This window comes from Chaetodon auriga, chromosome 20 (genome assembly GCF_051107435.1).
Source record: "Chaetodon auriga isolate fChaAug3 chromosome 20, fChaAug3.hap1, whole genome shotgun sequence".
NCBI classification, from domain to species: domain Eukaryota; kingdom Metazoa; phylum Chordata; class Actinopteri; order Chaetodontiformes; family Chaetodontidae; genus Chaetodon; species Chaetodon auriga.
In genome coordinates, this window is record NC_135093.1 from 8,076,381 (window position 1) to 8,091,409 (window position 15,029).

The window sequence follows — 15,029 nt, forward strand, 5'->3', positions numbered from 1 at the left end:
TATTGTCCAATCTTGATAGATTTATTAGCATCATTGTTTTTCTTCTTATTTCCCTTCTTCCTTACGTCTGCTTGTTGTCATCAGTCTCATTACTGCCAACATCCTCTCCACTGTTTTCCTTTACAAATTAGTGGTGCAAAATACTGATTCTGCTACCTTTATTGTACATTAAAGCCACAAAGAATCACTGTAACACAGTGAGATTAGACAAAATGTGACCAGAGTAAACATCTGAAATTATTTTCGAAATAATTTATAGACATATAGGAATACGTCTAAACTGGGTTCCTTACATAAAGGATCTGTGATATGTGGCAGTCGAGACAGACTGTGATCTGATTTCATAATCTCCATCTAAGTAAACTCTGATCCTTTATAATCTGAAATCCACAGTGTTCTGCACATTCAGTCCCGACTTGTCACAGCAGGAACATCACACATCCCTCCTGCAACATCCAGTAGTTTCTGTTACTTCCACACACATTTGGAATCAGTCGCCTGAACTGTGCTGATTTCGTCTCATGTCCATTACGTTTCTCTCATCTCAGGTTTACCTTTTGATTCCAGGACAAAGATGAAGATGAAACATCAGTTTTTGATTTTTTTGTTTTTGTTTTTTTGTTAACGTTTATTCCGACTACATTGGAGTTTCATTATTATTCTGCACCTCGTTTTCCAGGCACATCGTGGTCTGTGGTCATATAACACTTGAGAGTGTGTCCAACTTTCTAAAAGACTTCCTACACAAGGACAGGGATGATGTCAATGTAGAAATTGTTTTTCTCCATAAGTGAGTACAAAACTTTTTTTTTTTTTCACCTGTGTCTCTTAAGACAACTTTGATTTCTCAAGAACAAGCAATCATCTCCTCACAGGAGATAAGACAGTTTTCCTCCTCAGATTTAAGAGTCTCTCCTCTTCACTCTCAGTATTTCCCCTAATCTTGAGCTGGAAGCCTTGTTCAAGCGGCACTTCACCCAGGTGGAGTTTTACCAAGGGTCTGTCCTCAACCCACACGACCTGGCCAGAGTGAAGGTAACCGACGGATAATACTTCCTGTGCTGCGTTTTGGTGCCTATAAAGTCTAAACTAAGGTTACTGACTGATGTTATGTGTTTGCTGTGTGTGATTTTGTTTCCAGATCGAATCAGCTGATGCCTGTTTGATCTTAGCCAACAAATACTGTGCTGACCCTGATGCTGAGGATGCATCCAACATCATGAGGTTCACCATGATGTGTTGTTTGTTTGGTTGGTTTGTTTGTTGTTCAATGTGCTGTAGCTTCTGTGAAACATAGCTTGGAGTGGAAGAACTCTAACTGGTAAAAGAAGTGGTTAGTATGTGAAGAACTGCAATGAGGGTTACTTTTTGATCTCAGAAGTGCTTGAAAAGTTCTAAATGTGCAACAGAAATAATTAGGACTTGATTCTAGTCAATGTAGTGTATAAATCATTTAAAATCGAATTATCTGTTTATGCATAAACCAGTGCAATAGTGCAAAGAAATATTTTCTTCCCTGCAGTCGGTACTGCATTGGCTCATCTTGTGTCAACGATATGTAAACTTTGAAAATCCCAAATTATTCAGGATGAAAACTAACCTCTGCATCAGCATGTCCTCTAGACTACTGACAGGTATTTGGAAATCCAGGCACAATAAACTGGGATATATGAAATGTTACCAAGTCATCATACTTCCGAAAGTGAGTGCCAGTGTTTGATATCAGTTCCCACTTCCTCCTGGACTTAAAAAGTGAGTGTAAGCGAGCGTGTCGGAGCTGGCGCTCGCTGGAAGCAGCCAGACTCTCAGCATGAACAAGCTCCTGCTGCTCACTTTCCCTTTTGGAGAATCACCAAGAACTCAAGAAGAGAGGAAACACGAATCTGTTACAACACACACTATTTCCTTTCATTTACGGATACGACGAACTGTCTTTAGTTTTACATCTCTGGGCATAAATGTTAACTGTCAGCTGCAGTTGATTTGACATTGATTCATTAGAGCTGTAAGGAGTGTTTACTGTATGTTTATGAATGATATAAACATGCCTTGAAAAAGTAGAGAGGGAATAGGAAAACTCTTGATTTTGTTTTGTCCTTTTTTCATGCATCAGGGTAATATCTATCAAGAACTACCATCCAAAGATCAGAATAATCACTCAAATGTTGCAGTACCACAATAAGGTTGGTACAATCTGTTACTTTTCCTTGTGTCATTAACTACAAAGGCTACTGGTGTCATTTATGTTTGGGTGTTTGCCCTGATGTAATTTAGATCTGAAAGAATTTATTGTTTAATATGTTAGTTTGAATTTCTGTGAATCTACTTTGTTTCTCTCCCTTTAGGCCCACCTTTTGAACATCCCAAGCTGGGCCTGGAAGGAGGGAGATGACGCCATTTGTCTTGCGGAGCTGAAGCTTGGCTTCATCGCTCAGAGCTGCCTGGCTCAGGGCCTCTCCACCATGCTGGCCAACCTTTTCTCCATGAGGTCCTTCATCAAGGTAGCCACAGCTAAGATTCATCCATCTGTGCTCACTGGATTAAATACAAAAGTAAAGTTGGCCATAAACAAAGTCTGAATATAGATAATGATTATCCCAGATGAGGCCCATGTGCAGCATCTGGTGAGTGGGTGGGGATGAACTTGTAAAAAAGAAAGAAATTGGACTGAAACATTTTTCAGTTTTTTGTGTTTGGTTCTTTTTGTGATTAAACAAGCTTTCTGTGATAAATCTTTGGTGCAGATCGAGGAGGACACATGGCAGAAGTATTACCTAGAAGGAGTAGCCAATGAGATGTACACTGAGTACCTGTCGAGTGCCTTTGTGGGCTTGTCCTTCCCTGTAATTTGCGAGTAAGTACATGAAAAATGTATATTTTTTAATTAGAAGTTTTGCTTTGTAGCTTTGTCTTTTGCTGTCTTCTCTGCTATGTTTGGATTAGGGTTTCCTGGATGAGAGAAACTTACGCTTTGAGTCATCTAGCATTGGTTTTTCTAGTAACTTAAAAAATGCTCAACTTCAAAAATAGAGTTGAGACCTCAAAGTAGAAAAAGGTGCCACTCAAAGCTAAGACGATTTTCATAAAACTACAAATATTTAGCATGCATGAAGTCTAATTATGTTGTTATTCTCTTTTGCAGACTCTGCTATGTGAAGCTAAAGCTGCTGCTGATAGCTATAGAGTACAAGTCTGATCAAAGGGAAAGCAGGTAAGTGGATGTGCTCACGGTGGCTCGTTGAAGTCATTAGAATTCATGGATGCAAAAACTTAAATGCACAGGTGTGTTTGCTGTCAGTATTTACTTGCAGTCATGAAGCTACTTTGAATCGGCTTCTCCGTTTGACTGCAAACACAAGACGCCCTACAAAATGTGCTAAATTGGTTTGTTCACAGACATCACAAGCGTTTCTGATAACATCTTGACAAATTAATAGGGGTGGTGGCAGCTCTTTTAGCACAGCTGAAGCTTTGTTTTAATGGTTTCTCCAGTGCCCTGATGCTCATTTTATACCATTCGAAGTGTCACTGCTATCTGCTCTCATCAACTTAATTCAATAAACAGAGGCGAACCTGCCAAATGAGTTGTGAAAACTAATCCTGCCAGCATGTGCGACTGCCAGTGATTATTGCAAAGCCTTGCAAATTCTGTGATATAACTTTGCACTGTGACATCTTTGGTCTTTAAATCCTCACAGCACCCTGATAAACCCTGGAAACCACGTGAAAATGCAGGAGGGGACCTTGGGCTTCTTCATTGCCAGTGATGCTAAAGAAGTAAAAAGGTAATGAATGGGACCTGAGATTAAACTGTGGTTAAAAGGAAAGTCAAGCTGTTTTTTTCCCCCTCTATAGCATTAGCCTTCATGCCATACAGCAGCTCAATCCGCATTCTTTCAATTGAGTTCTAAAATGTAGGAAAAGCAACAAACTTGCCCAAACTTCTTACAAAGTGCTTACAATATGCTAGTTATCTTAACACGTGAGCTAGCATGTCGTTAGCTGCTGTTAGCTGGTGATGTTATAGACAGAAGTGCATGCTTTGTTGCTTGCTAGCATGATGTAGCAGAGGAGACTTGTTCAGTTTGTTTGGTGGATTAGGCCACATGCTGCCAGTGCTTGCGACATGCTAGATAGCTTAACATGTTATTAGCTTTTGGTTGTTAGCTAGCAAGTTGTCAGATGATGCTATCAGGTGTTGGCAAAGATGCTCCATAACAACAGATTACCCATTACAGGCTGTGGCAGTGGTATGAAATGCCATACGCTTCCTGTCGCGGTTGCCCTCTCGTCATCCCCATTGGGCCTTTTTAACATTGATGCATTAGTGATGGACTACTGCTGGCTCATGTCAAAACACTACAACACTAGATACAGTGCAAATGTAAGGTTTGGGCCTTATTGTGACGTGCTACCTTAATATGCTTGCTCCAGATCTCATGAGAGTGTGTTGCTGATACAGACAGGTCCCAGTAAAGTGAATTTTCTCCTGATCTGTCTGTCTGAAAGATACATTTTTAGTGTCAGAATGTCTGGCAGATGTGGCTTGTGAAAAATGGGTCCAGTATTCACTTTGGTGGCCATGTAGTGAAGGAAACGCTCATAGTTTGTGCTCAGCTTCACTTCTCCCTTTGAAAAGGACAGACTGAGGACCTGCCACTAGTCTCCTAAAGGGGCGCGGCAGAGGCCAAACCCACAAGACACAGATACAGGAAATTACTTTTAAGTGCACCATCTTGTATCTGAACGGTGTCTGCTGTTATCTGCTCTTTGCTTGGCCGAGGGTTGGATTCAAAGGCAGTTTAAGGATAGGTCAGTGTTAGAGAATAGTGTCACCGGTCAGAGGGCTCTGCATAGCTACTGCAGGGCTCAAAATGGTGAAAACATCATTTAACATTAATACTGGGGTTCCAAAGGAATGCTCACCCCACTTCTGACAGATTTCATCTCATATATTGAGAAATGAAATGCTTGTTTGACTTGTTTTTGAAAGCCAGGTATTAAATTTGCTTCATCAACCCGATACTACTTGTTGCAAACACAGTCAACACAAACTGTCTGTAAACATTTGATTTGAATATGTTAGACACTGGTTTACATGGGATTCTTGTTTTTCTCCCACAGGGCTCTGTTTTACTGTAAAGCCTGCCACGATGACATTACTGATCCGAAAAGAATAAAGAAATGTGGCTGCAAGAAATGTAAGTGACTGCATATAAAAACACTGTCTACATTTGCTTGACTTCATTAACATATTTTCACAGACTAAAGAGAAACAGCACTGAGCATCAGTCTAGCAGTGTGATGGCGTATTGACATGACCTACATAGCCATGCGTCCAAGCCACTAAGTTCCTCATTAATTATTCATTTCCTGAAACCTTGTACATGAAAAAAGGTCATTGGATTTCTTTCTGCAGCCAAAACAAACAGGTGCACTCCAAGTTTCCCTTGTAAAACTACATGTTTGAGCCTCTGTATGACATAAATACCTGGCCTCATTAATGGGTCAGTCCACCCAAATGCACTGCTCACCATTGGTATCTGTTCTTGCAGACAGTTGTGTTTTTTGGGTGAACTGATTCTTTAAGTATTCTTAATTTGTTTTGCATTTCAACAATGCTTCTAATGCACAAGATCAGAGAGTAGAGAGAATTATTCAACATTTATAGCTTATTGTCTTTCCCATGTGATTCCCACCTTCTATAGACACACAGAGAAGTGAGAAATCAAGCTAGTTAACCCCCCGTGAATACGTTCTAAATGTGCATTTTGTCTGTGTGCCTGTGTGGATGTTTGCTTTGTTTTCTTTTGTATAATAGGTGTCTGGGCTGTTACAGTTAATTGCTTACTTTGCGATGTTAACAGGCATTCAGAGAGACTGTTAACACCACAGGTACCAGGATGGATCATGTGTTTCCAGACTTTAAAACCATCATGTGTCACTTTGTACATCTTTCACTTACAGTTGGTCTTGTTTAAAGCTAACAGCTAACATTTATTGTATTTTCTTCCTGCTGCTTGGGAACTTGACACTCTTTCCTTAAAAATTCACTTTATAGTGATATATTGTGAGTAATGTGGATTCATTTCCCCTCCGAAAGCACAGCCTGCTCCCCCTGATTGAAGCAACCTGTTTGAATGTTACTGTAAATGTTGCATGCACAATGGTTGATGCTGCCTGGATCCCCCCTGTTGTCATGTGCACGTCGCTTTCAAATGGAGGAAAACGTTCAATGAAAATGAGCAACAGACTTAGAAATTATTCTGTCACTGTTATAAAATAATAACATTTTTGGAACAAGACCCAGAGAGACATGGATAGATAGCTGAATAGTTGGAAAATGCAGAAGTTATTCCAGCATCCCCAAAGTATTATTAAGAAAACATTTCATGCCTGCTTAAGCCAGCAATATTCCACATCACCACCAGGTGTCCCCGCAGTCCTTTGACACACACATCCCTGCAAGTAGAGCACAGCTAGAAAACCACCAGGAAGAGAAATGAGGAACATTTCATTTGAACTGTTTTGATAGAAGGAGTAAATCTTTTGACACATACCCCAAAGCCATCTAATTCACTGAGGTGACTGAGCAGCTTCTCCCAGCGCATCTGATACCAGGAATGTTTTGGGACAAACAGCAAAGCCGTTGTGCAGTATGTGTTACTCAAGAATGTCAAATGAATTTATGGTCTAATCCAGTCTCACACAAAGGGAGCTTGTCGTTTTTGTTTTTGTCCTTTCTGGATGCACGTACAGATCTGTCTGAGTCCAGAAAACTGTTTTATGTGAGACATCGTCACATTTACTTTGACCTTTTGAAGGATACATTTCTGCGATCTTGCCCCCGAGTTTCAATTCTCAGCTGAAACCAGTACAGATATTTAAGAGCTGTAAGTTGATAATGCATGCTCAAATCGTTTCTCATCACAGTGTGGACATACAGTAAGCTTGCAGGGCTTATGCTGAGGTGAAGGGATGAAGTCAGGAAGTCAAGAGGGAACTCATGGGAATTGTTGTTTCTTCTGCTGCTGAAGAAGTACATAACCTGCCCACCTCCACCCCACTCATGTCACATTTTTACCCAAAAACCACATGACTTTAGGACCTCGTGATATTTCCACCTCTCGTCCCAGAAATGACCCAAACTGAACAAACCACAAAAAGTGGAAAAAATTCAGATTTCCTCGTCTGACATTTGCACGCTGTCAAGACTAAGTTTATCTTGTGCATCCCAGCAGCAGCCTTCCTCTGTGCCCTGTCTTGCCTTTGTCCACTCTTCCTCCAGAACGACCCTCAACATTAACCTGCTCTTCCTCTCCTCTCGTCTGAACCCGTGACTGTAGCCAAGACGCCCGCCTACAAGAAAATGAGACTGGCATGTTGTTTTGATTGCGGCCGCTCAGAGCGGGACTGCTCTTGCATGCCAGTTAATGTGCGTTGTAACATGGACTCCCCTCAACGCGACATCCCACTCTCTGCTGTCTCTGTTAATGATTGCTCAGCCACTTTACGTGCCTGTAAGTTGTCGCCATGACATGTGCTCTTCAGTGTTTGAAACATGCACTGTGTTAACCGTGCAGTGTGTCTTTAGCGTGTGTGCTGTCTAGCTCTAGCAGCTGTGTCGTTACTGTCATGGATATAGATGTCGCTTTGTCTGTGCTGCTACTATTGGAGGTGACTTTTAGCTGTTGTGAAGCATGCCAGTATACTGTTTTGCTGGTGTTTTGTCAGAGAATGTGAATTCAAATTGACCTTAAGTTTAAATTAGACCGACGGTCACTAATGCCAACATTTTTGCAGAGTGTGAAAACTAATTCTCCCCTGGAAAAAAAAAAGCATGCTTCCCCCCTCCAGTGACCTCACCAACATATTTCCAAGAAATTAAAACCAAAGCCATGAAAAATGTACAGCTGTGCATCCCCGCTGCAAATCTCCTGATGCGCACTCAAACTTGGGAATCCTGGTGGAGAATTTGCATGCATTTCTTCAAATTATATGTTTTGATAGGAGTGTACAAGTGCTATAATGATGTCACTGGAGAGGGTAACTTCATTTTAGGAATAACCCAAATAGCATTCACTTAATCCAAATATTTCACCACTGTACCCTCCAGAAATGGGTGAACAGGATAGGATTTGAGATATTTATATGTGTAAACGCCACTGACAATTAATTTAAAAAAGGGTGGTTTTGAGAGCACCTGAGGGGATTTTCTGAGGGTAGCAGTACATAATGAGGTTAATGTACTGGTTTTATTAAATTAAGATCAAAAGCTTGAACCACCTCTGGGGGTAAAATCTCCAAAACGTATTCAGTACACAAACCAGTGCCAACATTCATTGCCAGCAGAGAAGCTCTGGGTTTCCAGCTTTGAGGTTTTCAGTCTCGTGATATTGATTGATTAGTACAATAAGATGAACAGAATACAATGGAATAGGACTGGATCGCATTGGATTGCAAGAGGAATAAAAGACAGTAGAATAGTGCTGGATCGTATTGGATAATTGAGCTGCTTATGAATTCTTAATTCAAGTGTGATTCCCCTTTAAAGCCAGAGGGCATGTAAAATTGTACTGATGTATCGCAGACGGCATGAAGAATGTGTCTCGAGTTTGCAGAGCGTTGATACAATTTGCTGGAAAACATTGCAGACTGTCATACAGTTTTAGTGAATGTTTCTTGATCAAACACCATTCTGTGTATAGTTGAACGTCTCTGGGCATTTCCACCCCTCAACATGTCTTCCAGGGTTGTGTGCTGTGAGCATCGCCTGGCTAGCTAAGCTCAAGCAGAGCTCCGGAGTTGCTGTCGACACGGTGCGGGAGACGCGCGGAGCGAGGCCTTATACGGCCTGACATGGAAATTATGTTTGCATTTTCATTTTTGGAGTGCTACCGGTTGTCATGAAACTCAGCCTGACAGTTCCTAACCACCAGGCAGCCGAGTGCCCCCGCCCCTCTCCTCCTCTCTCGTTGTGGGACAGATGCTAGCCTGTTAGTCCTGTGACTCTGCTCGCGCCCTCCGATTGCAGGCGACAGATGCCAGGACCAGCAAGGTCCCTGTTTGAACATTGCTGTCACTGTCCTGCCTTAAGCTCAATGCATGACCTTTATTATAAGCAAGGGGTTGAAATAAGGTACTAATGAGCACGTGTGGGACTCACGGCTCCAAAAAGTGACTCACAGAAAGTTCCATGTATCCGTGCAGGTTGTGTTGGGCAGTCCAGAGGAATGGGAAACAGATTTTGGGGAGGAGAAGGGGAAAAATAAACACAATACCATTGATTTAAGAACAAGAACACACACACACAGTGTTACACAGAGCGTAAGCCTTGTTACATTCATACCTCTCCTGACTAAATGTTAATGCAGGTCTGCATAGTACACATAGGTGCTTTTCTTGTCAAAAGACATGTAGACAAGTTAAAACCAGGCTAGGTTTGGAACACATTTCTGACGTCAAGGTTAAACAGCGTTTCAATGACTGCAGTTCAGTGTGTGCTGTAGTAAGGAGCTGCTTCACATTGACATATAGTCATATAGCATTGCTAAAATGATGATTTATATGACCTTGATAGAGCTGAAGTGAACAGAAAGTGCAACGATTTTGATTTGATCCATTCATTTTTCAAGCAGAAATACCAAATATCCCCCCAGCACCTCAAAGTAAATCGGTATTTTTTGTGTTTTGAATTGTTGAGCTTCAGCTTTGGGCTTTAGGAAATTGTAACAGGCCGTTTTCATTATTGAGGACCAAATGATTAATTGATAATGCAGCCCTAAACCTCTCTGATCAAATGTAGTCCAGGTTCACCCTCGACATCTGGTCGTCTTTTGACTTGCAAATCACCAAATCAATACTTACTGGACACATCAGACGTGACTGTTCGTATTCAGCAGGTGACCGCCTCCACACACTGACAGTGATCCGCTGTTTAAGCTTATGGACCACATGGCTGAAAATCATATTCCTAACTGACCCGTGTTTTATTTCTCATTGCTTTGTCCGTGTTGTCTTCAAGGCACCTCTCTTTTATTAATGTGCCTTAAAGAGAAATCTCTCAGCCTTCAGTTCCCAGCTGTCATTTATAATTTGCTTTCATTACAACCTGTTCTTCCCTGTAACCTCTCATCTGTCTCTGCATTTTCCTCAGCTAAAAATAGCTATAATGGATATATCAAATCAAGTAAGTTTTGATTTCCATTCTCTCTCGTTTGTCTTTTTTTTTTTTTTTCCTAACCCTTCCACTTGTGCATTGTCGGCTATCACCACGTGAACTGTCTCTAACCTACTGTATTTCACTGTTTACTGCTCATCGCTCTGTCCAGTCCAACATCATCCATCATTATATTTTATATGCAAAGCGTTAGGAAAATTGTGTCTGAGTGGTTTGTGTTGGGTATCGGTTGCAGCTCAGCAGTAGATGGTGCTGCTGCTGCACTGTGCGTGCGGATGCATTAATCCAGTGTACAGCTGATATACAACAGTGAAACATTTTAAGTCAATGTGTGCAAGAATATATAATGCACATTCAGACAGGAGGCAGTCTAATATTTTCTCAGCTCTTGTGTGTGTTTGAACCATGTGGGCCGTCCACTTTAACAGGATCTGTGACAGGCAGCAAATCTGCCACAACGTGTTGTCCTGGAGAAGCGCTGTGCATGTTTGACATGGGGCAGATGAATAGTGGAGGTCTGGAGCAGAGAGGATAATCTGCTAGACAGCTGACTGTTGAAATAATCATCTCTATTCTCCAGTTTTAGCTCCTAGCCATTTTTTGGAGTAAGGGGAACACTTTTCCTCTGCTTCCTTTTGTCTATTTTATCATGTTATCTTTACCAGTTTTACCTCTAGTGGAGCTGTAAGCTTTCACATTTCAGATAGTCAAGTGGATACTGACTCACTCCTCCCTCATCAGGCATAAACTGCACACAGCAGCTAGTGCTTGTTAATTCACATTGTCACCTCCTTGTTCTTAAGGCATAACAATCGCTGGAACACCTGAAAGCATATTTATTAATTCATGTTTATTATAAATATCAAAGCGAATGTCAAACCCAACATTTCATTGGTGGCTGTAGCAAGTGGTTAAGTGGTGTTTAATAAGAATGAGGTTTTTTAATTATTCAGCTATTAGCATTCTTGTGCCAGAAAGAATTACCCCCAAAAACCAGTGATTCTACTTTAATTATGATAAGAGTCACAAGATGTTTTATTAACATACACACTGCAGGTCTTACTGAAGTCAGTTCAGATCAAATCCTATCTTGTGGAGAATGTGAAGACTTAAAGGGTCGGTCCACCCCAATCACAAAGCAAGCATTTTGTAACTCACCCCTTGTGGTATCTAGTCATGCACGCTATTTCAGTTTTATGCAACCATGTTTTGAAATATCTGTCTCCGAGATGTCGGTTTCCAGCCAACACACCGAATCAAAAAACCTGATATAAAAAGAATTAAGAGCAATGTGTCTTTCCAGAAATAATGTCCTAGTTACTCTACAAACATACTGTGAACGGTTTTCATCATGAGTATTTCTTCAGTAGAAGGTAGTTCCAATGAAAACTGTTGACCTGAGGCCGGAGCATTATTTCTACAAGGTCACACTGAGTTTTTCAAAGGTAATGTTTCAATGCTGTGAGCACCACGAGAGCTAAGAGGGAAAATATCATGTTTCCATTAACGTATTTTTATGCACAGTTTGAGTTATCACAGTAGAAAAGGTAGATTGAAATGGCAAAATAATAATAATAATGAATAGTTTTCACACTCATTTGGAGTGTTTTTTCCCATTTTGAAAAAGGGTTAATGCGCTTAATGGGAGATGGAAACCTATTTCAAATAAGTTGTGATGTAGCAAATATTTGACCCACATGACTGATCAGCCGTTTCCACAGATCATCTCCTCGCTGCTTCACACACATCCGATTTCTCACATTAAGATGTGAAACAAACAGAAATGTCATATTTTCATCATGTTTTTGCTTTTATTTTTCACCACATGAGGTTTCGACTGGTGTTTTTTATAATTGCGTCACCTTGTTGTACCCTCTTCTTCTGCTACTATTACTACCTACTGCTTATCTTAATGACCCAACTGTGAATAATCACATTGTGGCAGAGGATGGAAACAAGCATTCATTTACTTTTGCCAATTTCCTTGAAACTCAGTTAAAATCTGTGACACGTTTGAATAGAAACCCAGCTTATGTTTATTTGTGATTTGGGCAAACTGACCCTTTAAAAAAAGCAAATAATCCATTAACTTGCATTGTACAGAACCTGATTTTGACTCCTCTTCATTTAGCAGTAAACGACGGTCCCCTAAGCCAGTCGTCAACTTATCAATACAAGTCAGCTAAACTGAACCACAACGCGGCCAGCGAGGTCTATAGGGGGCCCCGTAGCGGAGGCGCTGCTGTGTCGGTCCCGCTAGTAAACAACCGCAAGGGAAGCCTGCTGCTCCCCGCTGAGCCCTCTGCTCTGAGGCTGAGCTTCATGGGCTCTGGGGACCTGAGCCAGGTGGGGCGGCTACCAGGGGTGTCAGAAGAGGCCAGCCGGCTCCAGCGGGCACGTAGCCTTCCGGTGAAATACAGATACCACCCCAGTCAATCCAATCACGCCACACTCAGTCACAGGCACTGTAAGGGCCACCTCCCCCCTCCCCTTGGCGTGTTTGGCAGGCCTGAACTCAGCAACAGCATAACCAAAGCATGTGCTTGCCAGGCTGGAGTGGTTGCATGTGTAGCATTCCTTACTAATGACCCAGTGTGTGCAGCTGTCAGCTGTGAAACATTAAATATTGAACAGACCGAGCGCAATGTGAAGGGCCAGTGTGTTGGAGCATCCCTCTCCACTGGAAGCCCCCCGCACTTCAACATTTTCCATTACGGTGTCACTCTTGGACATGCTAGCGAGGCTTGAAATCCTGTGTTCACTTGCAGAGGAGTATGATCTTTGAGACTTTTTTTTCATTTTGATGATAGCTCTTTTAAGTGTCTCCGTTCAAAAAAGCGCTGCTGACAACTTGAACCATCATTAAAAGATACTCAGGCGTATTTTCCATGACCTGTAACAAGCTATTCCCACTATAAACAATGGCTGTTAAAATGCAATTAGTGAAAACACATTTCTTGCTGCTCGTGTTTATTTTACCAGCAACTTCCACAGAGTAGAGTTGTTTTCTTCAGCTGTGATATTGGCTCGTGCAAATATTTTCCTGATTACTTTACTCGAGGGTAAAACTTGTAATTCGTTCCCTATGAAGAGCTCTGTGCAGTTTCTTGTAGTGGTAAAGACAATGTCCATGGGGCATCTCAGCTGTACATAAATCACTCTGGCACAAGGACCGAGCTAATTATATGAGCCAAGGGCGTCACTCCCAAGATGAAGAAAGACCAGCAATCCAGACTGGATTCAGTATTGGCACAAAAGCAGCCATATTTATAACACTGGATGCTTGATGTTTATAGGTTATTGCCTTAATTAAATGAGAATGTGAGTGATTAGCATGGCCAAAAGAGAAGCTATCCAAGTCTAGGTCTGAGGAAATTTGTACTAACAAGGGATTAAAAAAAATTAAGTATCCTAATACCCTTTGATGTATTTGTGGTACTAAATAATCTGAATTACAAACTTGTTGACATGTGGATTACAGCAGTTCTCTGGGTTAGAGTGTGGTGAATAAACCCTCACAGATTAGACATTAGATTGGCATGATGGTTGATGATGGCACTATTGCATGTTTGCATCTTCATACACAATCATGCAAATGTTGTGCCAGTGTATCCTGTCGTCATCGTGCAAACATTGGACTGTTTTCCGTTGCACACGAGTTAAAGTGTCCTGTCCACTCCATCTTGTTCACCCAACCTCTCCTTCCACTCTGTGTCTCTGTAACCGTATTATCTCTTTGAATTCACTGACCTCAAATCCTGCTGTGCTGTTCTTTTGCCGTCACTGATGTTTGGATTTTTGCGTGTCGTCTGATAATTCGTTCCCTCATACTGTTGCCATTTCTTGCAGTTGAAGAGGACCAACAGTCGGCGTTATCGCCTAAAAAAAAGCAACGTAACGGAGGCATGAGAAATTCTCCAAACTCCTCGCCCAAGATCATGAGGTAGGACAACAGTGATGATATTTCTGCTTTGTCGAACTTTGACAAAGCAGGTTCTTTAGCTGCTAAATGCTCCATAACTTAGCCCGTCTGCCATTTGTTGTTGACAGTAGCTGCTGTCATTTGACACAAGGTTGAAGTTGTGAGTCATAAAACCAAAACAATGAGCTGAAAAACACTAAACTGGCAACTGCAGAGTTTGGTGATGATTCTCCATGGGTTCATCACTATGGACGATCCCCTTCATATTACCATTTGTTGATACGAAAAGATTGTTCAGTGCTGCTTTAAGGTTAAGGCTCAGCACTGAGTATCATGGAAAAAACATCTTAAAGAAAATGTTTGTGTGCTCCCGTTTTCATGGCAAACATGTCAGACTTGCAGAAGGTTTCAAGTGACAACCACAGACTGCAGCTCTTAAACAGGCCTGGCACTAATGACAGCACCAGCTAGTCAGAGAGGCTCTAAAGGATAGATAGCCCAAGGCTATTCATCTATTGTCGGATCCCTCTGAGCTCTTTTCAGCACGTAAGGCCACAGATGATATGTATCATCACAATGAAAGGCGAGTTCAAATGCTACCTTGCTTTTATCTTGTCCCGTAAAATTAAATCGGCGCTTATTGATTTTGACTGGAGATAACGCTGTTATTCAACAAGAGGCCATTACAGGGATGATAATAGTAATAGTCATTGTCATTAAGTGCCATGTTGTAAGGAAGCAAGACAACAGGGAAGTCCTGCAGCCTGGCATATACAAAGTGGAATTGTTGCAGGTGAAATTGAATTAAAACTGACAGATGACTTTATGTTCCCACTGCTAATATGGCTGCTGTGCGTCTGACATTTAGAAATTAAATCCACAAATGTCCATATGGTTTAATACTATGACATACAATACAGATCAGTG

At 41.4% G+C, this 15,029-nt stretch overlaps 1 protein-coding gene across 10 annotated transcripts in view; it reads left to right on the forward strand.

The window, feature by feature from the left end:
* Positions 1-15,029, forward strand: part of LOC143338852 (calcium-activated potassium channel subunit alpha-1a) — an 80,072-nt gene that overhangs the window by 47,741 nt on the left and 17,302 nt on the right. For 4 of the 10 annotated variants that reach the window (XM_076759674.1, XM_076759678.1, XM_076759676.1 and 1 more), the window contains exons 10-21: positions 680-790; positions 930-1,035; positions 1,142-1,224; positions 2,114-2,183; positions 2,346-2,501; positions 2,745-2,854; positions 3,143-3,211; positions 3,699-3,785; positions 5,125-5,201; positions 7,347-7,520; positions 10,157-10,189; positions 14,030-14,123. In XM_076759674.1, coding sequence (XP_076615789.1) covers positions 680-790; positions 930-1,035; positions 1,142-1,224; positions 2,114-2,183; positions 2,346-2,501; positions 2,745-2,854; positions 3,143-3,211; positions 3,699-3,785; positions 5,125-5,201; positions 7,347-7,520; positions 10,157-10,189; positions 14,030-14,123 — 1,170 coding nt within the window. The remainder of the gene's footprint in view (positions 1-679; positions 791-929; positions 1,036-1,141; positions 1,225-2,113; positions 2,184-2,345; positions 2,502-2,744; positions 2,855-3,142; positions 3,212-3,698; positions 3,786-5,124; positions 5,202-7,346; positions 7,521-10,156; positions 10,190-14,029; positions 14,124-15,029) is intronic. The other 6 variants (XM_076759675.1, XM_076759677.1, XM_076759683.1 and 3 more) reach the window with 2 other exon arrangements.